This window comes from Dryobates pubescens, chromosome 9 (genome assembly GCF_014839835.1).
Source record: "Dryobates pubescens isolate bDryPub1 chromosome 9, bDryPub1.pri, whole genome shotgun sequence".
Taxonomy (NCBI): domain Eukaryota; kingdom Metazoa; phylum Chordata; class Aves; order Piciformes; family Picidae; genus Dryobates; species Dryobates pubescens.
The window spans coordinates 42,747,010-42,770,856 of NC_071620.1; the positions used below are offsets into that span (position 1 = coordinate 42,747,010).

The window sequence follows — 23,847 nt, forward strand, 5'->3', positions numbered from 1 at the left end:
GTGAGGAAGAAGTTGTTGCCCATGAGGGTGGTGAGAGCCTGGCACAGGCTGCCCAGGGAGGTGGTGGAAGCCTCCTGCCTGGAGGTGTTTGCAGCCAGGCTGGAGGTGGCTGTGAGCAACCTGCTGTGGTGTGAGGTGTCCCTGCCCATGGCAGGGGCTGGGGCTGGCTGAGCCTTGAGCTCCCTTCCCAGCCTGGCAGTTCTGTGACTCTGAGATCCTCTCTGCAGCAAAAAAAAGTCCACCCTGAGCTATCTTTATTATGGAGACTCCTCCCTCAGCATCACCCTCTGCACTCCCCAGCTCCACTCCTCCTGCTCCAGATGATTTGCTAACACAGCTCCAGCTCATGTCTACTGAAAAATAGATATGGAGGAGACAAAAAGCCAGAGAGAGAAACACTTAGCAAGTGCTGGCATCATTAGTCAGGCCTCTTTGCCATGCTGGATGTGGTTAAATATTCATTCAGTTGCTTTAGTTACATTTCCCAGCCCTTTGAAGAAGAGCTGCTTGAGCAGATGTGGTTTGTGGAGCTCAGGCTCCAAAGTGAGGAAGAAGGTGTGCAGAATCACAGAATGGGCCAGGCCTGAAGGGAGCTCCAGAGCTCAGCCAGCCCAACCCCTCTGCACCCAGCAGGGACATCCCCAACCACATCAGGCTGCCCAGAGCCCTGTCCAGCCTCACCTTGAACAGCTCCAGGGATGGATGGAGCCTCAGCCACCTCCCTGGGCAACCTGCTGCAGGGTTCCAGCAGCCTCCTGGTGCAGAACTTGTTCCTCACATCCAATCTCAATCTGCTCTGCTCCAGTTTGAAGCCATTGTCCCTGGTCCTGTCCCTGCAGGCCTTTGGGAGCAGTCTCTCTCCATTCTTGCAGATCCCTTCAGGTCCTGGCAGGCAGCTCTGAGGTCTCCCTGGAGCCTTCTCCTCTGCAGGCTGCACAGCCCCAGCTCCCTCAGCCTGTGCTCACGGCAGAGGTTCCCCAACCCCCTGAGCATTTCTGAGGCAAAACCAACCAAAGAACTCAAAGCAGCACAGGATTGTTTTGAGTGGAAGAGACCTCTGAGGTCCTCCAGTCCAACCACCAGCCCAACACCCCCCTGGCCATCAGCCCATGGGCCAAGGGCCATGGCCACACACGTGGGGAATGTGCTTTGCCAGTGGGCAGGAAGCAGGGAAGAACTGGGATTCCATCCTTGCTCCCCAATGGAGTTTAAGGCAAATCTTGAAGCCCTGACTTTGGAGATTTAGTAGTGCACAGGTGAAAGGAAAAGGACATTGAGAGACTTGAAGGGGTCCAGAGAAGGGCAACAAAGCTGGGGAGGGGTCTGGAGCACAGCCCTGGGAGGAGAGGCTGAGGGAGCTGGGGTTGCTTAGCCTGCAGAAGAGGAGGCTCAGGAGAGACCTTCTTGCTCTCTGCAACTCCCTGAAGGGAGGTTGTAGCCAGGTGGGGGTTGGGCTCTTCTCCCAGGCAGCCAGCACCAGAACAAGAGGACACAGTCTCAAGCTGTGCCAGGGGAGGTTTAGGCTGGAGGTGAGGAGGAAGTTCTTCCCAGAGAGAGAGATTGGCCATGGGAATGTGCTGCCCAGGGAGGTGGTGGAGTCACCATCCCTGGAGGTGTTCGAGAGGGGCTTGGATGTGGCACTTGGAGCCATGGTTTAGTTCTCAGGAGGTGTTAGGCATTAGGCCATAGGTTGGACTTGATGATCTCTGAGGTCTTTTCCAACCTGCTTGACTCACTCCCTGCCTCCCTCCCTCCCTCTGTGACCTTTGTTTAAGTGCAGGAGGCACTGGCTGGGGGTAGGAAGCACCTTAGCTCACGCTCCCCATGCTCTTCCCATGCACTCAGAGGTGGTTAAGGACCTGAAAGGTGGTTCTTCTGCAGCTCTGTGGCCCTTAGTGCCATGCATTAGTTGACTGGCTGGTGTTAGCTGCCAGGTTGGACTTGATGCTCTCTGAGCTCTCTTCCACCCTGGCTGATTCTGTGACTCATTTTCCCCAGCACAGCAGAAGCCATCAATGATCTTTTCCCCCTCTTCCTTCTCTCCTCCAGCTTCATTCTGACCTGGACAAGGGAGTGGGCACTGTGAAATACACCCTCTCAGGAGATGGTGCTGGGACAGTTTTCACCATTGATGAGACCACAGGAGACATCCATGCCATAAGGAGCCTGGACAGGGAGGAGAAACCTTTCTACACCCTCCGGGCTCAGGCTGTGGATGTGGACACCAAGAAGCCTCTGGAACCCGAGTCTGAGTTCATCATCAAGGTGCAGGACATCAATGACAACGAGCCAAGGTTCCTGGATGGGCCTTATGTTGCCAGTGTCCCAGAGATGTCTCCAGTGGGTAAGTGGGGAGCTTGGGAACACTTTGCTGTGCTGAACTGTTCTCAGTGTGGGCTTCCTGCTGAGGAAAGTGAATACAGACTCAGGGAGGTTGGGAAGGGGCTCAGAGGTCATCAAGACCAACCTGTCACCCAGCACCATCTGACCAGCTCAACCATGGCACCCAGGGCCTCAGCCAGGCTCTCTTTAGACACTTCCAGTGCTGGGGACTCCACCACCCCCCTGGGCAGCACATTCAGGCTGGAGAGGAGAAGGCTCCCAGGAGACCTCATTGTGGCCTTGCAGGATCTGCAGGGGGCTCCAAGAAAGCTGGGGAGGGACTTTGGAGGGTGTCAGGGAGGGATAGGAGCAGGGGGGATGAAGCAAAACTAGAAGTGGGGAGATTGAGATTGGCTGTGAGGAAGAAGTTGTTGCCCATGAGGGTGGTGAGAGCCTGGCACAGGCTGCCCAGGGAGGTGGTGGCAGCCTCCTGCCTGGAGGTGTTTGCAGCCAGGCTGGAGGTGGCTGTGAGCAACCTGCTGTGGTGTGAGGTGTCCCTGCCCATGGCAGGGGCTTGGGACTGGCTGAGCCTTGAGCTCCCTTCCAAGCCCTGACAGTTCTGTGCTTCTATGATTCCATCACCCAGCACCATCTGATCAACTCAACCATGGCACCAAGGGCCTCATCCAGGCTCTTCCTAAACACCTCCAGTGCTGGGGACTCCACCACCTCCCTGGGCAGCACATCCCAAGGGCCAACATCTCTGTCAGGGAAGAATTAGGATTCCTAAGCTGCTGCTCAGAAATATCTCATCCTCATGCCCAGAGCTGCACAGCTTGCAGCTTGGCTTTGGCTTTGTTTGCTTATGGGAAGCAGATTCTCCTGCAAGAAGGAGCTGCTGTGACTTGGAGCCTCTGAGAGCAGCAGGAGAAATGAAAAGGTGCATCCAGGACCTCCCTGGGCAACCTGTTCCAATGCCTCCCCACCCTCACTGGGCAGGATTCCTTCCTGAGCTCCAGCCTCAATCTCTCCTCCTCCTTTCTTGTTTTCTGAATTGTGTGGAGTAGGAGACCAAACTCAACCAAGCACAGAATGCTCTGGGCTGGAAGGGAGCTCCAAAGCTCAGCCAGCCCAACCCCCTGCACCCAGTAGGGACATCCCCAGCTAGATCAGGCTGCCCAGAGCCCTGCCCAGCCTCACCTTGAACAGCTCCAGGGCTGGAGCCTCAAGCCCCTCCCTGGGCAACCTGCTGCAGTGTTCCAGCAGCCTCCTGGTGCAGAACTTGTTCCTCACATCCAATCTCAATCTGCTCTGCTCTGGTTTGGAGTCGCTGTCCCTGGTCCTGTCCCTGGGAACAGTCTCTTTGCATCCTGCTTGCAGCTCCCTTCAGGTCCTGGCAGGCTGCTGTTAGGTCTCCCTGGATCCTTCTCCTCTCCAGGCTGAACACCCCCAGCTCCCTCAGCCTGTCCTCATAGCAGAGTTTCTCCAACCCCCTGAGCACTTTCCTGGCCCTCCTCTGGAGCCTCTCCATCAGCTCCAGGTCCTTCCTGTGCTGAGGGCTCCATATCTGGACACAACCCTGCAGGTGAGGTCTCCCCAGAGCAGAGCAGAGGGGCAGGATCCTCTCCCTCCATCTCTGGCCACACTGCTTTGGGTGCAGCCCAGGCTGCCCTTGGCCTCCTGTGCTGCAGTCTCACACTGCCTGCTCCTGCCCAGCTTCTCCCCCACCAGCACCCCCAAGTCCTTCTCCTCAGGGCTGCTCTCCATCCCCTCCTCCCCCAGCCTGCACTGCCAGTGAGGATGGCTCTGGACTGATGAAAAGGGGGAAAGAGAGGGGATGAAAACTGATGCAGAGTGAGGGTGAGGCAGCAGTGTGCTCACTGAGGGCCTGAACCCCACTTAGTGCTGACTGAAGCAGACCTTTCCTTGCTGTTGGGTTGGCCTGCAGCAAAACTCTTCCCCAAATCCCTTCTGCTGCCTGGGATGTGCCAGGAGGTTTTTGCCTCCTCCCCTGCAGCTCTCTCCTCTTTCTTTGCCCTCTCTCAGCTGTGTTTTGGGTTGTTTTGGTTTTGCTCCCCCAATGCAGGCAGGGATGTCTCTCTGGGGAGCTAAAGCTGCTGCTCCCTAGCACCAGGACCACTTAGCTGAGCTGGGAAGGCAAAGCTTGGAGCTGCCACTGCCTGAGGCTGACAGTGGGAATCACTTTGATTGTGCTGAGCTGCTGCTTGTCCTGGCTTAGGCAAAACCAAACCACCCTGGGAAACTCTTCCTCTCATCTCTTTATTTATTGCTTTCCATTCTCTGGTTGCCACTTTGCAGTCCCCAGGTGGCCTCAGCTTCAGCTGGCTGTGCTTTGCAAGGCACTTTACTCTCAGCTGCACTGCTGCATCCTCTTCCCACTGTGGGAAATGCACTGAAGCCCAGAACCAGAGGATTGGGTGGGTGGGAAAAGCCCTCTGAGAGCATCCAGTCCGAGCCAGCAACCCAACCCCACCATAGCCACCAAACCCTGGCCCCAAGTGCCATGGCCACAGGTTCCTGAACACCTCCATGCATGGGGACTCCACCACCTCCCTGGGCAGCCTCTGCCAGTCCCTGACCACTCTTGCACCAAAGACATTTCTCCTCCTCTCCAACCTCAGCCTCCCCTGGGACAATCTCAGGCCAGTTCCTCTCCTTCTATCCCCTGAGACTGGGGAGCAGAGCCCAACCCCCAGCTGGCTGCAGCCTCCTCTCAGGGAGCTGCAGAGAGCAAGGAGGTCTCTCTCAGCCTCCTCTTCCCCACACTCAACACCCCCAGCTCCCTCAGCTGCTCCTCCCCAGCCCTGCTCCCCAGACCCTTCCCCAGCTTGGTTGCCCTTCTCTGGCCCTGCTCCAGCTCCTCAAAGTCCTGGGAGTGAAGGACCCAAAACTGAAGCCAGGATTCCAGGTGTGGCCTCAGCAGTGCTGAGCCCAGGGGCATCATCACTTCCCTGCCCCTGCTGCCCACACCACTGCTGCCCCAGGCCAGGCTGCTGGTGGCCTCCTTGGCCACCTGGGCACACTGCTGGCTCATCTTCAGCCCCCCCCCCAGGTCCTCTTCTGCTGGGCAACTTTGCAGCCACTCCTGCCCAAGCCTGGGGAGCAGTGAATTCATCAGCAGAGTACAGCCCAGGGCAGATGTGTGAAGGGAACTTGGCATGGAAGGGTTCTGGAAGCATCTCCTGGAGCTGCTGTGGGGGCTGGTGCTGCTTGGGTTTATTTCTGCCCTCCCTAAGTGCAGGGCACTGCAAATGGTTCTCTAAAGCCCTGCTCAGCCTTCAGGCTTCCCAAAGAGCTTCTAAAAGCTGGAGCTGTCCCATCCAGCTCCTCCAGCTCATGCTGAGCATCCCTAATGGGGAGGCAGCTGCCTTTTTGCTGCCATGCATTATGGATGTGAACCAAAATAGCCTGGAGGTGTGGCCAGAGGGTGGGAGCAGGGTCTGAGGAGCTCCAGCAGCCCAGGCACAGCTGAAGCTCAGGGGGTGATGCAGGGGGAGATGTCCACATGGATTCCATTGCCTGATTCCAGCCCCTTGGTACCTGCTGGGGAGGGGGGGAATGTTAGTAACTGGCTCTAAAATTGTAGAGAGGATCATGGGATGGGTTGGGTTGGAAAGGACCTTCAAGAGCATCCAGTTCCAACCCCCCTGCCACGGGCAGGGACACCTACACCCTGCCCAGGGTGCTCAAGGGCTGGGTTGGGGAGGGGTCTGGAGCACAGCCCTGGGAGGAGAGGCTGAGGGAGCTGGGGTTGCTTAGCCTGCAGAAGAGGAGGCTCAGGGGAGACCTCATTGCTCTCTCCAGCTCCCTGAAGGGAGGTTGGAGCCAGCTGGGGGTTGGTCTCTTCTCCCAGGCAGCCAGCACCAGAACAAGAGGACACAGTCTCAAGCTGTGCCAGGGGAGGTTCAGGCTGGAGGTGAGGAGAAAGTTCTTCCCTTGAAGAGAGATTGGCCCTGGGGATGTGCTGCCCAGGGAGGTGGTGGAGTCCCCATCCCTGGAGGTGTTCAAAAGGGGCTTGGATGTGGCACTTGGAGCCATGGTTGAGTTGATCAGATGGTGCTGGATGCTAGGTTGGACTTGATGATCTCTGAGGCCTTTTCCAACCTCATTGATTCTGTGATCCTCTGATCCAGCCTGGCTTGGAACACCTCCAGGGTTAGCTTCATGCCTTGCTGTCCACAACTCACTCAGCTCAGGACTTCTGTCTCTTTCCCTACTCCCAACCACATCAGCCCCCAAATGCCACCTCAGTTAAAGGATGCCAAGTCAATCACAGTGCATTAGAGGGTGGAAGGGAGCTCCAGGGATCATCCAATCCACCCCTCCAGAGCAGCATCACCCAGGGCAGGCTGCACAGGAATGCAGCCAGGGGGGGTTGGAAAGGCTCCAGAGCAGGAGACTCCACAACCTCTCTGGGCAGCCTGCTCCAGGCCTCCAGCAGCCTCACACCACAGAAGTTTCTCCTCATGCTGAGCTGAAACCTTCTCTGGTCAACTCTATCTCCACTGGTCCTTGGCTTATTGCTGTGCAGCAGCCATGAGAGCTTGGCCCCCTCCCCTTGCCCCCCAGCCCTCAGCTATTGATAGACATTGATCAGATCCCTCTCAGCCTTCTCCTCCCCAGACTCAACACCCCCAGGGCTCTCAGTCTCTCCTCACAGGGGAGATGCTCAAGTCCCCAAATCCTCCTCCTGGCTCTGCCTTGGACTCTCTCCAGCAGCTCTCTGTCTCTCTTGACCTGGGGAGCCCCAACCTGGCCACAGGATTGCAGCTGTGGTCTCAGCAGGGCAGAGCAGAGGGGCAGCAGAACCTCCCCAGCCCTGCTGGCCACACTTTTCCTGCTGCCCCCCAGGACCCCCTTGGCTCTCTTGGCCCCCAGGGCACATTACTGTCCCATGCAGAACCTGCTGCCCCCCAGCACTCCAAGGTCTACCTCTGTGGAGCTGCTCTCCAGCAGGGCAGCCTCTACCCTGCCCTGGTGCCTGCTGTTATCCCTCCCCAGCTGCAGGACCCTGCCCTTGTCCTTATTGAACCCCATGAGGTTTGCCTGCAGGCAGCTCTCAGCCTGCCCAGCTCTGGCTGGCAGCACAGCCTGAGGGGTGTCAGCCACCCCCCCCCCAGTTCTGTTCCATCAGAGCACTTGCTGGGGGTAAATATTAAACCCCTGAACTGCCCCATGGGTGTCTGGAATGCCACCTGAGCCTGTCCCCCACTCTGCTGGTGCCCAGAGCTTCCCAGCAGGGAGCAGCTGGATGCCAGTTTGATGGCTGAGCACTGCCAGATGTCCTGCAGCAGGCAGGGCTCAGAAGCCAGGCAGTGACCTTTGCAGGGCTCAGAGCCACAGCCCCCTGCAAGGATGTGGCTGGAGGAGAGGTTGCATCCCTTTGATGTTGCAGGGAGCCAGGGAGGGAGGAAAGCCTCCAGTCCTGGGCTCAGTCCTGGGCTCCTCACTCCCAGAAGGACACTGAGGAGCTGGAGCAGGGCCAGAGAAGGGCAACCAAGCTGGGGAAGGGTCTGGGGAGCAGGGCTGGAGCAGCTGAGGGAGCTGGGGGTGTTGAGTGTGGGGAAGAGGAGGCTGAGGGAGACCTCCTTGCTCTCTGCAGCTCCCTGAGAGGAGGCTGCAGCCAGCTGGGGGTTGGCTTCCTCAGAAGTAGACAGAAAAGTGTCTCAGTTTCACTTCACAGCCAAGAGCTCGCTGGAGCCCTGGGGCCCAACTGGAAGTCAGCCTTGGGTTGACACCAGGGGAACACAGACCTCTGAACTGCAGGAAATCCCCCAAATGACCCCAAAATGAGGACCTGCTACAGCAGTGCTTCATTGGAGCTGTTTAGGAGGAGCCTGGATGGGGTGCTTGGTGCCATGGCCGAGCTGATTAGGTGGTGCTGGATGATGGGTTGGACTTGATGATCTTGAAGGTCTCTTCCAACCTGGTTCATCCCATCCCATCCCATCCCATCCCATTCCATCCCATCCCATCCCATCCCATTCTCTCTGAGCTACTCAAAGCAAGCTCAGATAGCAACCAAGCTGGGGAAGGGTCTGGAGGGCAGGGCTGGGGAGGAGCAGCTGAGGGAGCTGGGGGAGTTCAGTGTGGGGAAGAGGAAGAAGCCACCAAGAGATGAGGAAACTTCTTTGGTGTGAGCGTGACAGAGCCCTGGAGCAGGCTGCCCACAGAGGCTGTGGAGTCTCCTCTGGAGACTTTCCAGACCCAGCTGGGTGCATTGCTGTGTGCCCTGTCCCTGGTGATGCTGCTCTGGCTGCCCACAGAGGCTGTGGAGTCTCCTCAGGAGACTTTCCAGACCCAGCTGGGTGCATTGCTGTGTGCCCTGTCCCTGGTGATGCTGCTCTGGCTGCCCACAGAGGCTGTGGAGTCTCCTCTGGAGAGTTTCCAGACCCAGCTGGGTGTGTTGCTGTGTGCCCTGTCCCTGGTGATGCTGCTCTGGCTGCCCACAGAGGCTGTGGAGTCTCCTCTGGAGAGTTTCCAGACCCAGCTGGATGTGTTGCTGTGTGCCCTGTCCCTGGTGATGCTGCTCTAGCTGCCCACAGAGGCTGTGGAGTCTCCTCTGGAGACTTTGCAGACCCACCTGGGTGCATTGCTGTGTGCCCTGTCCCTGGTGATGCTGCTCTGGCAGGGGGGTTGGAGTGGATGATCTATGGAGGTCCCTTCCAACCCTTCCCCTTCTGTGATTCTCTCCTGCAGAGCAAGGCTTTGATTCAAGCTCAGCCTTAGCTCCAAGCCCATTGAAAGCCTTGAAAGGAGGCAGCTCTGGGTTCCAAGGCCCTGCCTGTCCCAAGGGAGGAGGCCAGCAGCTGACTCCCACTGACTTCTGTGCTTACCAAAGCAAGAGCAGGGAGGGGAAGCTCTGGCCAGCAGCGTTGGAGCTGAGAAGGAAATGATCTGAGCCTGCCAGGCACTGGCTCCTCAGAGCCCTGTTGTCTTCAGGGCTATTTTCTCACCTTTATTTTGGGCCAGTGCCATCTGCATGGTGGTGACACACAGCTCTCAGGGCTGCTCTGCTGCTGCAGCCACAGGCCAGAGGGAAGGCTGCTGACCTTCAGAGAGGACTTTTTCTTCCCACACTTACTGTTTGCTCTGCTGGGCTTTGATCTTTTCTATGTTTATGAGAAGGCAAAGTTTTCCTTCACATTTTGCAACAAGGAAAGGCAGCCTCACACCTTGGGGAGCACAGAGCTGCCAGGGCTGGATGGGAGCTCAAGGCTCAGCCAGCCCCAACCCCCTGCCATGGGCAGGGACACCTCACACCACAGCAGGTTGCTCACAGCCACCTCCAGCCTGGCTGCAAACACCTCCAGGCAGGAGGCTTCCACCACCTCCCTGGGCAGCCTGTGCCAGGCTCTCACCACCCTCATGGGCAACAACTTCCTCCTCACAGCCAATCTCAGTCTCCCCACTTCTAGCTTGGATCCCTTCTCCTACTCTGTATCCCAAGTGCCACATCTTCTTCCTGAGCTCTTTGCCCCCCAGGCCTCCCTTTCAGCATCACTTTGGGCTCCCTGAGTGCTACTGAAGGAGGAAAATTGTCCTTCTTCCTAAGGTCTAATCTCAATCTCCCCTCCTCTAGCTTGGATCCATTCCCCCTGCTCCTCTCCCTCCCCAACACCCTCAAAAGTCCCTCCCCAGCTCTCTTGGAGCCCCCTGCAGATCCTGGAAGGCCACAATGAGGTCTCCTGGGAGCCTTCTCCTCTCCAGCCTGCACAACCCCAGCTCCCTCAGCCTGCAATGGAGAAGCAAAACAAGCAAAGTCCATTCCTGCTGGGTTGCTGCTCCTTGGTTTGCTCTCCTCCTGCTTCTTGCCTGAGCACTTCATCAAAGCCTCTCTTGCAGCAGAGCAATGTTGGGCTGGGCTGGCCTGGATGCTCTCAGAAGCCTTTTCAAGCCCAAACAACTCTCTGATCCCTGAGGTGAGCTAAAAATCCTCATCCATAGCAAATCTTTCTGGCACTGGGGTGGGAGGAGAAGGTTCCACAGACATCTGCCAGGAGCTTTGTCCTCTCCCCCACCACAAAGAGCACCAAGCCAGGAGGGTTTCTTCCCCTCTAGAGGACAATTGGAAGAGCAATCTTTCTTTCTTGGTGTGTTTGCCCCTCCCCTGCTGGAGTGCTGGAAAAGCCCAAGCATGGCCAAGTGCTCTGCAAGCCCCCTCTGCTTGTCCCTCTGCTTGTCCCTAGGCTGCTGAGCTCTGATCCCCCCCTGATGCCACTGGCTGGAGGCAGAGCAGGGTCACAGCTGAGGCTGCTGATCTCCCACCAGCTGCAAATGTGCTCTCCACAGTGGCTCTCACTCAATCTCAGGTCTATTAAGCTCCCAGCAAGGGCCTGACAGATCAGCTCTCTGTGCTGGCAGGCACCCCTGAGCCTGCCAAAGGCACAGGTCAGCAAGCTGAGGAGCTGCCTTCAGCCCTAACTGGAGTGAGCCCAAGCTGCAGGAGCAATCCAAACCCCTTCCCAGGGCTATGGAGGATATTGGCATCCCTGGAGGGCACCACAGGGGGGGCCACTCTCTGCTGGGGTCCCCCGAGGCTCAGTGCTGTTTAATGATCTGGGTGAGGGGACTGAGGCAGCCCTCAGGGAGCTGGCAGATGGCACCAAATTGTGGATCTGCTGGAGGGCAGGAAGGCTCTGCAGAGGGACCTGGCCAGGCTGGGTCCAAGGGCTGAGGTCAGTGGGAGAAGGCTGAACAAAGCCAAGGGCTGGGTCTTGCACTTGGGTCACAACAAACCCAAGGTCCCTTCCACCCCCAACCCATTCTCTGACCTTCAAGGTCCCTTCCACCCCCAACCCATTCTCTGACCTTCAAGGTCCCTTCCACCCCCAACCCATTCTCTGACCTTCAAGGTCCCTTCCACCCCCAACCCATTCTGAGACCTTCAAGGTCTCTTCCACCCCCAACCCATTCTGAGACCTTCAAGGTCCCTTCCACCCCCAACCCATTCTCAGACCTTCAAGGTCCCTTCCACCCCCAACCCATTCTCAGACCTTCAAGGTCCCTTCCACCCCAATCCATTCCAGGATTCTCTGACCTTCAAGGCCCCTTCCAACCCAACCTATTCTATGACCTCTCAGTTCCCTTCCAACCCAAGCCACTCAGTGATCCCAGCAAAACTGCAGCTGCTTCTGTAGGAGCTCTCTCAAGGGTGCTGTGCCTCAGCCTGTGGATGGGGCAGGCAGAAATGTTGCTCTCCAGGGGCATAAAAAGCTAGGAAAAGAGAAAAATAATCCTTTCCCCCCCTCCTCCTCCATCCTGGACTGAAAATCATCCTTGGGAGGATGGGTTTTACTTGCCCCCAGCAGATGACCCCTGAGTTAAATTCCAGCTGGAGCAGACCTGCAGTGGAGGTGATGGTAAAGCCTGAGAGGCTTTAATGTGCCCCCAAAATATCCCCCAGGCCCCTTCCACCCAGGGGAAACAAAGCAGCAGCCCACAGTGTGCTGCAGCAGAGGGATCAGCATGGGACTGCAGGTGTTGATTAGCTCTCAGTGGGCTGTCTCCTCCTCCTCCTGGTCCTTGCTGGGCTGTGCAATCATCATTGGTGGGGAATGGTGGCACAGCCAGCTGGCAGCCAGGCAGCAGTGGCATCCCCCAGGGATCAGTGCTGGGCCCCATCCTCTTTAACATCTTCATTGATGATTGGATGAGGGGGTTGAGTCAGTCAGCAGCAAGTCTGCAGATGACACCAAGCTGGGGGCAGATGTTGGTCAGTCAGAGGGCAGAAGGGCTCTGCAGAGGGACCTTGACTGGCTGGACAGCTGGGCAGAGGCCAACAGGATGGCATTCAACAAGTCCCAGTGCCAGGGGCTGCACTTTGGCCACACCAACCCCATGCAGAGCTACAGGCTGGGGTCGGAGTGGCTGAGAGCAGCCAGGCAGAGAGGGACCTGGGGGTGCTGATTGACAGCTGCCTAAACATGAGCCAGCAGTGTGCCCAGGGGGCCAAGAAGGCCAAGGGCATCCTGGCCTGCATCAGGAACAGTGTGGCCAGCAGGAGCAGGGAGGTCATTGTGCCCCTGGACTCTGCACTGGTTAGGCCACACCTTCAGTCCTGTGTCCAGTTCTGGGCCCCTCAGTTTAGGAAGGACATTGAGAGACTTGAAGGTGTCCAGAGAAGGGCAACAAGGCTGGGGAGAGGCCTTGAGCACAGCCCTGTGAGGAGAGGCTGAGGGAGCTGGGGTTGCTTAGCCTGCAGAAGAGGAGGCTCAGGGGAGACCTTCTTGCTCTCTACAGCTACCTGAAAGGTGGTTGTGGCCAGGAGGGGGTTGGTCTCTTCTCCCAGGCAGCCAGCACCAGAACAAGAGGACACAGTCTCAAGCTGTGCCAGGGGAGGTTTAGACTCGAAGTGAGGAGAAAGTTCTTCACTGCTAGAGTCATTCATCATTGGGATGTGCTGCCCAGGGAGGTGGTGGAGTCCCCATCCCTGGAGGTGTTCAAGAGGGGATTGGATGTGGCACTTGGTGCCATGGTCCAGGCATGAGGTCTGTGGTGACAGGTTGGACTTGGTGATCCTTGGGGTCTCTTCCAAGCTTAGTGATGCTGTGATGCTGTGGTCACCCCCAGGTGCAATGGATGTCAGTTCCCAGGGCAGGCAGCGCTGAGGCTCTCCTGAAAGCATTTTGCTGCTCAGGACAACTGCAGAGGGAAGAGTTGGACATTCCCCCTCGCTGCCCTTGTTGCTTCCAGCCCTGGGGGCCTGAAGCTGCATCTGCTGCTTGGTTGCTCCTCCACCAGCTTTGGGAGAGCCTGTTGCAGGGGGGCTCTGACTAGGCACAGGCAGGTGGTGGGCAGCGAGCAGCTGTCCTGCCAGCTTGGGGTGGCTGTGGAAGCAGCTTTCTCGTGGCTCCCCCTGGCTTGTGTTTGTGCTGGCTTTCCTTCCTTTGGCCTTCCCAAAGGGCACTTGAAAGCCCTGCTCAGAGCAGTGCTGGCCAGGCACTGCAACAGGCTGTCCAGGCAGGTGGTGGAGGCTCCATGCCAGGAGGTGGTCCAGAGAGGTGTGGCTGGCTGCATGGCCATGGTGGTGTTGGGTTGGTGGTTGGACTGGGGGATCTTAGAAGGCTTTTCCAACCCAAACCATTCTGTGCCTCTATGATTAAGAACAAGGTTGGGGGGGGGCTAAAGGTTGGACTTGATGATCTTGGAGGTCTTTTCCCCATCAAAACCATTCCATGATTGTAAGATTCTGTGATTAGGGAGAAGCTCTTGGGGTTGAAGGTTGGACTTGGAGATCTCAGAGGTCCTCTCCAACCCACACAACTCTATGATTAGGAAGTTCTTGGGGTTGAAGGTTGGACTTGGAGGTCTCAGAGGTCATCTCCAATCCACACAACTCTGTGATTAGGAAGTTCTTTGGGTTGAAGGTTGGACTTGATGATCTTGGAGGTCATTTCCAACCCACACAAGTCTATGGTTCTCTGATTAGGAAGAAGCTCTTTGGGCTGAAGGTTGGACTTGGAGATCTCAGAGGTCATTTTCAACCCAACCAATTCCACAGTTCTGTGATTGGGAGGTTCTTTGGGTTGAAAGTTGGACTTGGTGGTCATGAAAACCTCTTTCAAGCCAAACAATTCCACAGTTCTGTGATTAGGGAGAAGCTCTTTGGGTTGAATTTGGACTTGGTGATCTCAGAGGTCATTTCCAACCCAAGCATTTCTGTGGTTCAGGAAGGTGCTGCTGTGCTCCACAGGCTTTGCTGGGGGGGGGGGGGCAGGGACCTCTTTCTTCATCCCTGCTGCCTCTCCAGCAGTGCTCTTTGCAGTGTTTCATCTGACACTCACTGGTCACCAGCTCCCTGTGGGTCACAGCCAGCAGAACAATGCCTGCAGCTCCAACCCTTCCCATGCAAGGCAGCAGGGCTGGAGGAAGCTCAGCAGGGCTGGAGGAAGCTCAGCAGGGCTGGAGGAAGCTCAGCAGTTCCTGCTCCTGTTTCCAGACTGAGGCCTGAAGTGCTTTGCCAGCAAGCAGCTGAATCAGACAGCCCTAATGAGAGCACTGCTGGCATTTAGAGCAGAGTAGAATAGAGCAGAATAGAATTAACCAGCTTGGAACAGACCTTGGAGATCATCCAGTCCAACCTAGCACCCAGCACCATCTGAGCAACTCAACCATGGCTCCAAGTGCCTCATCCAGGCTCTTCCTAAAGCCCTCCAGGGATGGGGACTCCACCACCCCCCTGGGCAGCACATCCCCAGGGCCAATCTCTCTTGCTGGGAAGTTCTTCCTCACCTCCAGCCTAAACCTTTGCAGCCTTCCAGCAGCTTGCACAGGGGGAAGCCCTCCCCTGGGGTGACAGCTTTCTTGCTTACCATCCATCCCCCCACCTCCCCCCCAGAAAGTTTCATCCAGTCCATAACTTCTTCCTCAGGAAGGTAGTTGGAATGTGCTGCCCAGGGAGGTGGTGGAGTGCCCAAGGCTGGCTGTGTTTGGAGGTGGTTTGGCTGTGGTGCTTGGGGCTGTGGTTTAGGGCTTGCTCTGCAAGGCTCTGGCTTGGCCTTGGTGCTGCTGAGGCTCTGCTCCAGCCTGAGTGTTGCTGTGATTCTGTGCTCTCTGCCCATCAAGGCTGCCTGGGGAAGCAGCTGCTGTGACAGGGGCAGGTCTGCAAGTACCAGCACAGCACCCACAGATGCACAGGACAGCTACAGCAGTGAGCAAGCAGCTCATGAATTAGGAACCAAGCTCTTAGGAGTGAAGATTTGACAGCTTGCATGGCCCGGATCCTGCAGCCAGCTGGGAGAATTGCACCATCTGCTGGACCTCCACTTCCTCCAGAGCTCAGCCAGCCCAAGCCCTCTGCACCCAGCAGGGACATCCCCAACCAGATCAGGCTGCCCAGAGCCCTCTCCAGCCTCAACTGGTTGAGGATGGAGCCTCAACCACCTCCCTGGGCAACCTGCTGCAGGGTTCCAGCAGCCTCCTGGTGCAGAACTTGTTCCTCACATCCAAGCTCAATCTGCTCTGCTCTGGTTTGAAGCCATTGCTCAGTTCCAACCCCCCTGCCATGCCCAGGGACACCTCCCACCAGCCCAGGTTGCTCAAAGCCTTTTCCAAGCTGTGCTTGAACACCTCCAGGGAGGGCACATCCACAGCCTCCCTGGGCAGCCTGTGCCAGGCTCTCCCCACCCTCACTGCCAAGAATTTCTTCCTCACCCCCAGTCTCAACCTGCCCTCCTCGAGCTTCAATCCATTCCCTCTCATCCTGTCGCTCCCAGCCCTTGTCAAAAGGCCCTCCCCAGCTTCCTTGCAGCCTCCTTCAGGTGCTGGAAGGCTGCTCTGAGGCTTCAAAGCAACAGTCCCCATCCCTGGAGGTGTTTAGGAAGAGCCTGGGTGAGGCACTTGGTGCCATGGTTGAGTTGATGAGGGGCTGTTGGGTGGGAGGTTGGACTGGCTGATCCCAAAGGCCTTTTCCAAGCTGCTTCATTCCATTCTACCCTGATCAAAGAATGCAAGAACACTCAGCACCCCCCACAGCCTTGCCAGGTGGCATCCTGGCTGGTGCAGAGATCCCTGCTGCTTGCTGAGGTGATTTTCCCCTCTCATTGTGTCTCTGTGGAGCCCAAGGTTGCCCTCAGGGGCTGTGCAGAATTTTAAGTAGGAGAAAAAGGGGGAAAATAGAGAAATAAAACATGAAGGATAAAAACCTGCTTCCATCAGCTCTGAAGCCCTCCTGAGGGACTCAGCTGCAGGGGGATGAGGAGGTAGGAAGAGGCCAAACAGTGCTCAGTCATCCTCCTCTCCAAATGCCTTTGCCTTGCTGCCCCAAATCTGCTCTGAAGTGCAGGAATCTGCTAAACCATTCAACTAGAGCTGCCCTAGGGGGGTCCTGCTGTGGACTCCAGAGCCTCTGGAGGGCCCTTCCAACCCTTGCCACCCCAGGGCTCCCTGAGAACTGCTCCCAAGGTCCTGCAAAGCTTCTTTCTGTCATTCAAAAGTGGGGAAAAAAAGGGGGGGGAAATGGAGAGGGCTTTTCTTGTCACCACATTTCAATGCAGAGATTAACTTCCTTCAGGTGAAGATGCCTGGGTGAGCAGAGAGGGAGATCCTTCCCTCCAGCAGCTCAGGCAGCTGTTGAGTCGGGAATGAGGCAGCAGCTCCTGGGGCGCCAGAAGGAAGGCCCTGGAAGGGACACCCAGGGCTGAGTGACATTTCTCACACACTGACTCTTCCTCCTCCCACCTCCTGGTGGCCCTGTGGAAGGACCAAGCTTTCTTGGGCCTAGATTCTGAGTCAATCAGTTGACAGGTGAGGGACTGAGCTGTGGGACTCCAGCCCACAAAGCTTCCAGTGGTGAAAGGATGGGAGTTCTCTCCCCTGAATCCCTTTTTCTTGTGGTCAGGTCCACCTTTCTTTCTCTCTCTCCTCTCCTCCTCCTCTCCTCTCCTCCTCCTCTCCTCTCCTCCTCCTCTCCTCTCCTCCTCCTCTCCTCTCCTCCTCCTCTCCTCCTCCTCCTCCTCCTCTCCTCCTCTCCTCCTCTCCTCCTCTCCTCCTCTCCTCCTCTTCCTCCTCTTCCTCCTCTTCCTCCTCTTCCTCCTCTTCCTCCTCTTCCTCCTCTTCCTCCTCTTCCTCCTCTTCCTCCTCTTCCTCCTCTTCCTCCTCTTCCTCCTCTTCCTCCTCTTCCTCCTCTTCCTCCTCTTCCTCCTCTTCCTCCTCTTCCTCCTCTTCCTCCTCTTCCTCCTCTTCCTCCTCTTCCTCCTCTTCCTCCTCTTCCTCCTCTTCCTCCTCTTCCTCCTCTTCCTCCTCTTCCTCCTCTTCCTCCTCTTCCTCCTCTTCCTCCTCTTCCTCCTCTTCCTCCTCTTCCTCCTCTTCCTCCTCTTCCTCCTCTTCCTCCTCTTCCTCCTCTTCCTCCTCTCCTCCTCTCCTCCTCTCCTCCTCTCCTCCTCTCCTCCTCTCCTCCTCTCCTCCTCTCCTCCTCTCCTCCTCTCCTCCTCTCCTCCTCTCCTCTTCCTCCTCCTCCTCTCCCTCCTCCTCCTCCTCCTCTCCCTCCTCCTCCTCCTCCTCTCCCTCCTTCCTTCCCCTTCTCCTCCCCTCCTCCTTCTCCTCCTCCTCCCCTCCTCCTTCTCCTCCTCTCCTCCTCCTCCTCCTCCTCTCCTTCTCCTCCTCCTCCTCTCCTTCTCCTCCTCCTCCTCTCCTTCTCCTCCTCCTCCTCTCCTTCTCCTCCTCCTCCTCTCCTCCTCTCCTCCTCTCCTCCTCTCCTCCTCTCCTCCTCCTCCTCCTCCTCCTCCTCCTCCTCCTCCTCCTCCTCCTCCTCCTCCTCCTCCTCCTCCTCCTCCTCCTCCTCCTCCTCCTCCTCCTCCTCCTCCTCCTCCTCCTCCTCTCCTCCTCCTCCTCCTCTCCTCCTCCTCCTCCTCTCCTCCTCCTCCTCCTCTCCTCCTCCTCCTCTCCTTCTCCTCCTCCTCCTCTCCTTCTCCTCCTCCTCCTCTCCTCCTCTCCTCCTCCTCCTCTCCTCCTCTCCTCCTCCTCCTCTCCTTCTCCTCCTCCTCCTCTCCTTCTCCTCCTCCTCTCCTCCTTCTCTCCTCCTCCACCTTCTCCTCCTCCTCCTCCTCACCTTCTCCTCCTCCTCCTCCTTGGCCACCCACAGTGAGTTTTCTCTCTTGGTGTGCAGCTGTTCTGCTCTCTGTGTCCCCTTGAAGTCCTAAACTGCTCCTAAACATCTTCTGCTGCTGGGCTGCTTCCTTTTTCCTTCCCAGTGGGTGTTAGGTTGGGACTGATGAGCTCTGAGGCCTTTCCCAACCTGGCTGATTCTGTGATTACAGCTCAGCCCTTCTCCAGGTGGGTGCTAGCATGGAGCTGGAGAACTGATTTATCCCTAGGCTGCTTCCAGTGGGAAGAGCCTCCAGAAGCAGCAGCAGGGACGAGTGCTGTGTGCTGACAAAGTGCTTGCTTTGTGCTTGCTCTGCAGGAGCCTATGTCCTCCAAGTGAAGGCCACAGATGCTGATGATCCAACCTATGGGAACAGTGCCAGAGTGGTGTACAGCATCCTGCAGGGGCAACCATATTTCTCCATTGATCCCAAGACAGGTAAGGAAGCTGAGCAGCCACGGGGGAGCAGCTCAGCTTTGGCTCAGGAGCCATGCAGAGCAGAGCCAGCCAATGCATCTGGCTGCTTTGGGTTGAAGCTTGGGCTTGGTGAGCTCAGAGGTCTTTGCCCATCCAAACAGTTCCATGGTTGGATGATCCTGTGATCAGGGAGATGTTCTTGGGGTTGAAGCTTGGACTTGGAGGTCTCAGAGGTCATCTCCAACCCACACAACTCTATGGTCCTGTGATGAGGAAGAAGCTCTTTGGGTTGAAGGTTGGACTTGGAGGTCTCAGAGCTCATTTCCAACCCAAACAAGTCTATGATTAGGAAGTTGTTTGGGTTGAAGGTTGGACTTGGAGGTCTCAGAGGTCTTTTCCCATCCAAACAGTTCCATGGTTGGATGATCCTGTGATCAGGAAGTTGTTCTTGGGGTTGAAGGTTGGACTTGGAGGTCTCAGAGGTCATCTCCAACCCACACAAGTCTATGCTTCTGTGATTAGGAAGAAGCTCTTTGGGCTGAAGGTTGGACTTGGAGATCTGAGAGGTCATTTTCAACCCAATCAATTCTACAGTTCTGTGATTGGGAAGTTCTTTGGGTTGAAAGTTGGACTTGGTGATCATGAAAACCTCTTTCAAGCCAAACAATTCTACAGTTCTGTGATTAGGGAGAAGCTCTTTGGGTTGAAGGTTGGACTTGGAGGTCTCAGAGCTCATTTCCAACCCAAACAAGTCTATGATTAGGAAGTTGTTTGGGTTGAAGGTTGGACTTGGAGATCTCAGAGGTCTTTTCCCATCCAAACAGTTCCATGTTTGGATGGTCCTGTGATCAGGGAGATGTTCTTGGGGTTGAAGCTTGGACTTGGAGATCTCAGAGGTCTTTCCCCATCCAAACAGTTCCATGTTTGGATGATCCTGTGATCAGGGAGATGTTCTTGGGGTTGAAGCTTGGACTTGGAGGTCTCAGAGGTCATCTCCAACCCAAACAATTCTATGATTAGGAAGTTCTTTGGGTTAAAGTTTGGACTTGGAGGTCTTAGAGGTCATCTCCAACCCACACAACTCTATGGTCCTGTGATTAGGAAGAAACTCTTTGGGTTCTTGGTTGGATTTGGTGATCTTGGAGGTCATCTCCAAACTCAAACAATTCCATGGTACTGTGGTTAGGAAGAAGTTGTTTGGGTTGAAGGTTGGACTTGGGGGTCTCAGAGGTCATTTTCAACCCAAACAATTCTATGATTAGGAAGTTCTTGGGGTTGAAGGTTGGACTTGGAGATCTCAGAGGTCATCTCCAACCCACACAAGTCTATGGTTCTGTGATCAGGAAGATGTTCCTGGGGTTGAAGTTTGGACTTGGAGGTCTTAGACTCCATCTCCAACCCACAGAACTCTATGGTCCTGTGATCAGGGAGGAGTTCTTGGGGTTGAAGCTTGGGCTTGGAGACCTTAGATGCATTTCCAGCCCCTGGTGGACAGTCACCAGCCTTTGGTTAACTTCTTCTTTCTCTTGGCCTTTTTCTCCTCCCAGGTGTCATAAGAACAGCTCTGCCCAACATGGACAGAGAGGTGAAAGAGCAGTACCAAGTCCTCATCCAAGCCAAGGACATGGGAGGGCAGCTGGGAGGCCTGGCTGGGACCACCACTGTGAACGTCACCCTCACGGACGTCAACGACAACCCCCCCAGGTTCCCGAAGAGTAGGTTGGGTTCCAGGGGCAGCACAGCTGAGGGGGCAGCAGGGATGAGAGGGGCAGCAGGGCTGAGGGGGGCAGCAGGGATGAGAGGGGCAGCACAGCTGAGGGGGCAGCAGGGATGAGGGGGGCAGCAGGGCTGAGGGGGGCAGCAGGGCTGACAGGGCAGCAGGGATGAGGGGGGCAGCAGAGATGAGAGGGGCAGCAGGGCTGAGGGGGGCAGCAGGGCTGAGGGGGGCAGCAGGGCTGAGGGGGGCAGCAGGGCTGAGGGGGGCAGCAGAGATGAGAGGGGCAGCAGGGCTGAGGGGGGCAGCAGGGCTGAGGGGGGCAGCAGAGATGAGAGGGGCAGCAGGGCTGAGGGGGGCAGCAGGGATGAGAGGGGCAGCAGGGCTGAGAGATGGGCAGCAGAGATGAGAGGGGCAGCAGGGCTGAGGGGGGCAGCAGGGCTGAGAGGGGCAGCAGGGCTGAGGGGGGCAGCAGAGATGAGAGGGGCAGCAGGGCTGAGGGGGGCAGCAGGGCTGAGGGGGACAGCAGGGCTGAGGGGGCAGCAGTGACAGCACTCACCTGAGCCCCTGGAGATAGGATCAGAGAATCACAGCAGAATTGTCAGGGCTGGGAGGGACCTCAAGGCTCAGCCAGTCCCAGCCCCCTGCCATGGGCAGGGACACCTCACAACACAGCAGGTTGCTCACAGCCACCTCCAGCCTGGCTGCAAACACCTCCAGGCAGGAGGCTTCCACCACCTCCCTGGGCAGCCTGTGCCAGGCTCTCACCACCCTCCTGGGCAACAACTTCTTCCTCACAGCCACTCTCAATCTCCCCACTTCTCGGTTTGCTTCATTCCCCTCTGGTCCTATCCCTACCTGATGTCCTACAAAGTCCCTCCCCAGCTTTCTTGCAGCCCCCTGCAGATCCTGCAAGGCCACAGGAAGGTCTCCTGGGAGCCTTCTCCTCTCCAGCCTGCACAACCCCAGCTCCCTCAGTCTGTGCTCACAGCAGAGCAGCTCCAGCCCTCTGCTCCTCCTCCTGGCCCTGCTCTGGACACCTTCCAGCCCCTCCAGAGCCTTCCTGGCACAGAGGCTCCAGAGCTGGCCCCAGAGCTGCAGGTGGATAAGGAGTGGAGATGCAGGGAGAGCAGTTTATGGTGGACAAAAGGAAAAGAACAAAGAGAATATCCTGCTGCTTAGAGACAGGAGCAGGGGGATGGAGCAGAACTAGCAATGGGGAGATTGAGAGTGGCTGTGAGGAAGAAGTTGTTGCTCATGAGGGTGGTGAGAGCCTGGCACAGGCTGCCCAGGGAGGTGGTGGAAGCCTCCTGCCTGGAGGTGTTTGCAGCCAGGCTGGAGGTGGCTGTGAGCAACCTGCTGTGGTGTGAGGTGTCCCTGCCCATGGCAGGGGGCTGGGGCTGGCTGAGCCTTGAGCTCCCTTCCAACCCAAACCACTCTATGAATCTCCATCTCCAGTCCCTTGGGACTGTTGAGCTTCCTCAGTTACTCTTTTTTCCAATCTAGTTTGAGGTCTCCCTGCAGATGGAGGGGAGGCTGGGGAAGAAATCTGATGAGCAGCAGCTGAAGGAGCTGGGGATGGTTAGTGGGAAAGAGAGGAGGCTGAGGGGAGACCTCCTGGCTGCCTCCAGCTCCCTGCAAGGAGGCTGTGGAGAGACTGCTGCTGGTCTCTGCTCCCAGGTCAGCAGTGACAGAACAAGAGGCAATGGCCTCAAGCTGCCCCTGGGGAGGTTCAGCCTGGAGAGCAGGAAGAGTTTTTCCCCCTGCAGAGTGGTCAGGGCTTGGGATGTGCTGCCCAGGGAGGTGGTGGAGTGCCCAAGGCTGGCTGTGTTTGGAGGTGGTTTGGCTGTGGTGCTTGGGGCTGTGGTTTAGGGCTGAGCCTTGCAGAGTAGGGCTCTGGGTTGGCCTTGGTGCCCCTGAGGCTCTGCTCCAGCCTGAGTGTTGCTGCTGTGATTGGGGCTGAGTGCTGCCATTTGCTTTCTGCCTCTCCTCTCCCCACTGAAGACATTGCTGGGTTGGGTTTAGAACATTTGCTGTCTGCCTCTCCAGGTTCCTCTTGCTTCCTGCTCTTGGGTTGGGATCCAACTCCCCCCCCAGAAGCAGAAGGGAGTTCTCCAGCCCCAGCCTGAGGGTTTCTGTGATCTCTGAGGTCCCTTCCAACCTGCTCCACTGTGTGGCTGTCACAGGAGGAAGTTTCTTGGCTGAGCTGAGGCTGGCATGGTGCAAGGTCTGCCAGCAGGGGATGGGGAGAAGGGAAGAGGCATCAGGAGTTCTTGGGAGGAGTAAATAACACATCACAGCCTTGCCACAAGCAGCCTCCCCCCGTGCTGCAGAACTCCTGCATCTCTTCCAGGGGGGCTGGGGCTGGCAGCAGGCAGGGCTGGGGCTGGCAGCAGGCAGGGCTGGGGCTGGCAGCAGCAGGCTGGGGCTGGCAGCAGGCAGGGCTGGGGCTGGCAGCAGCAGGCAGGGCTGGGGCTGGCAGCAGCAGGCAGGGCTGGGGCTGGCAGCAGACAGGGCTGGGGATGGCAGCAGCAGGCAGGGCTGGGGATGGCAGCAGCAGGCAGGGCTGGGGCTGGCAGCAGCAGGCTGGGGCTGGCAGCAGGCAGGGCTGGGACTGGCAGCAGCAGGCTGGGGCTGGCAGCAGGCAGGGCTGGGACTGGCAGCAGCAGGCTGGGGCTGGCAGCAGGCAGGGCTGGGACTGGCAGCAGCAGGCAGGGCTGGGACTGGCAGCAGCAGGCTGGGACTGGCAGCAGCAGGCTGGGGCTGGCAGCAGGCAGGGCTGGGACTGGCAGCAGCAGGCTGGGACTGGCAGCAGCAGGCTGGGGCTGGCAGCAGGCAGGGCTGGGACTGGCAGCAGCAGGCTGGGACTGGCAGCAGCAGGCTGGGACTGGCAGCAGGCAGGGCTGGGACTGGCAGCAGCAGGCTGGGACTGGCAGCAGCAGGCAGGGCTGGGGCTGGCAGCAGCAGGCAGGGCTGGGGCTGGCAGCAGGCAGGGCTGGGGCTGGCAGCAGCAGGCAGGGCTGGGGATGGCAGCAGCAGGCTGGGGCTGGCAGCAGGCAGGGCTGGGGCTGGCAGCAGCAGGCAGGGCTGGGGATGGCAGCAGCAGGCTGGGGCTGGCAGCAGCAGGCTGGGGCTGGGGCTGGCAGCAGCAGGCAGGGGATGGCAGCAGCAGGCTGGGGATGGCAGCAGCAGGCTGGGGCTGGCAGCAGCAGGCAGGGCTGGGGCTGGCAGCAGCAGGCTGGGGATGGCAGCAGCAGGCAGGGCTGGGACTGGCAGCAGCAGGCAGGGCTGGGGCTGGCAGCAGCAGGCTGGGGATGGCAGCAGCAGGCAGGGCTGGGACTGGCAGCAGCAGGCAGGGCTGGGGCTGGCAGCAGCAGGCTGGGGCTGGCAGCAGCAGGCAGGGCTGGGGCTGGCAGCAGCAGGCAGGGCTGGGGCTGGCAGCAGCAGGCAGGGCTGGGGCTGGCAGCAGCAGGCTGGGGCTGGCAGCAGGCAGGGCTGGGGCTGGCAGCAGCAGGCTGGGATCCCACTGGCAGTGCTGCTGCAGGTGGAGCTGTAGGTTGTGTTTTCTTTTCCCCCCTGCTGGAAGCTGAGCTTTGCAGCCTCTTCAGTGGGGACCTTCCCCACCTTGCAAGCCTCCCAGTGATGAGGAGAGGAACAAAAGGGAAGGGAGGAGGGGGGGAGCAAACCTCTAAACCTTCTGTGTTCCCTCTCAGAGTGGTTCCACCTGCAGGCATCTCCTGCCCCACCTTTGCAGGGGGCTTGAGAGAAGTCACTGCAGAGAAATGGA

General features: G+C 57.8%; 1 protein-coding gene across 1 annotated transcript in view; it reads left to right on the forward strand.

Annotated features, from left to right (window-relative positions):
- Positions 1–23,847, forward strand: part of CDH12 (cadherin 12) — a 72,585-nt gene that overhangs the window by 29,877 nt on the left and 18,861 nt on the right. Inside the window, exons 3-5 of the mRNA XM_054164250.1 lie at positions 2,050–2,344; positions 18,248–18,367; positions 19,894–20,061. Coding sequence (XP_054020225.1) covers positions 2,050–2,344; positions 18,248–18,367; positions 19,894–20,061 — 583 coding nt within the window. The remainder of the gene's footprint in view (positions 1–2,049; positions 2,345–18,247; positions 18,368–19,893; positions 20,062–23,847) is intronic.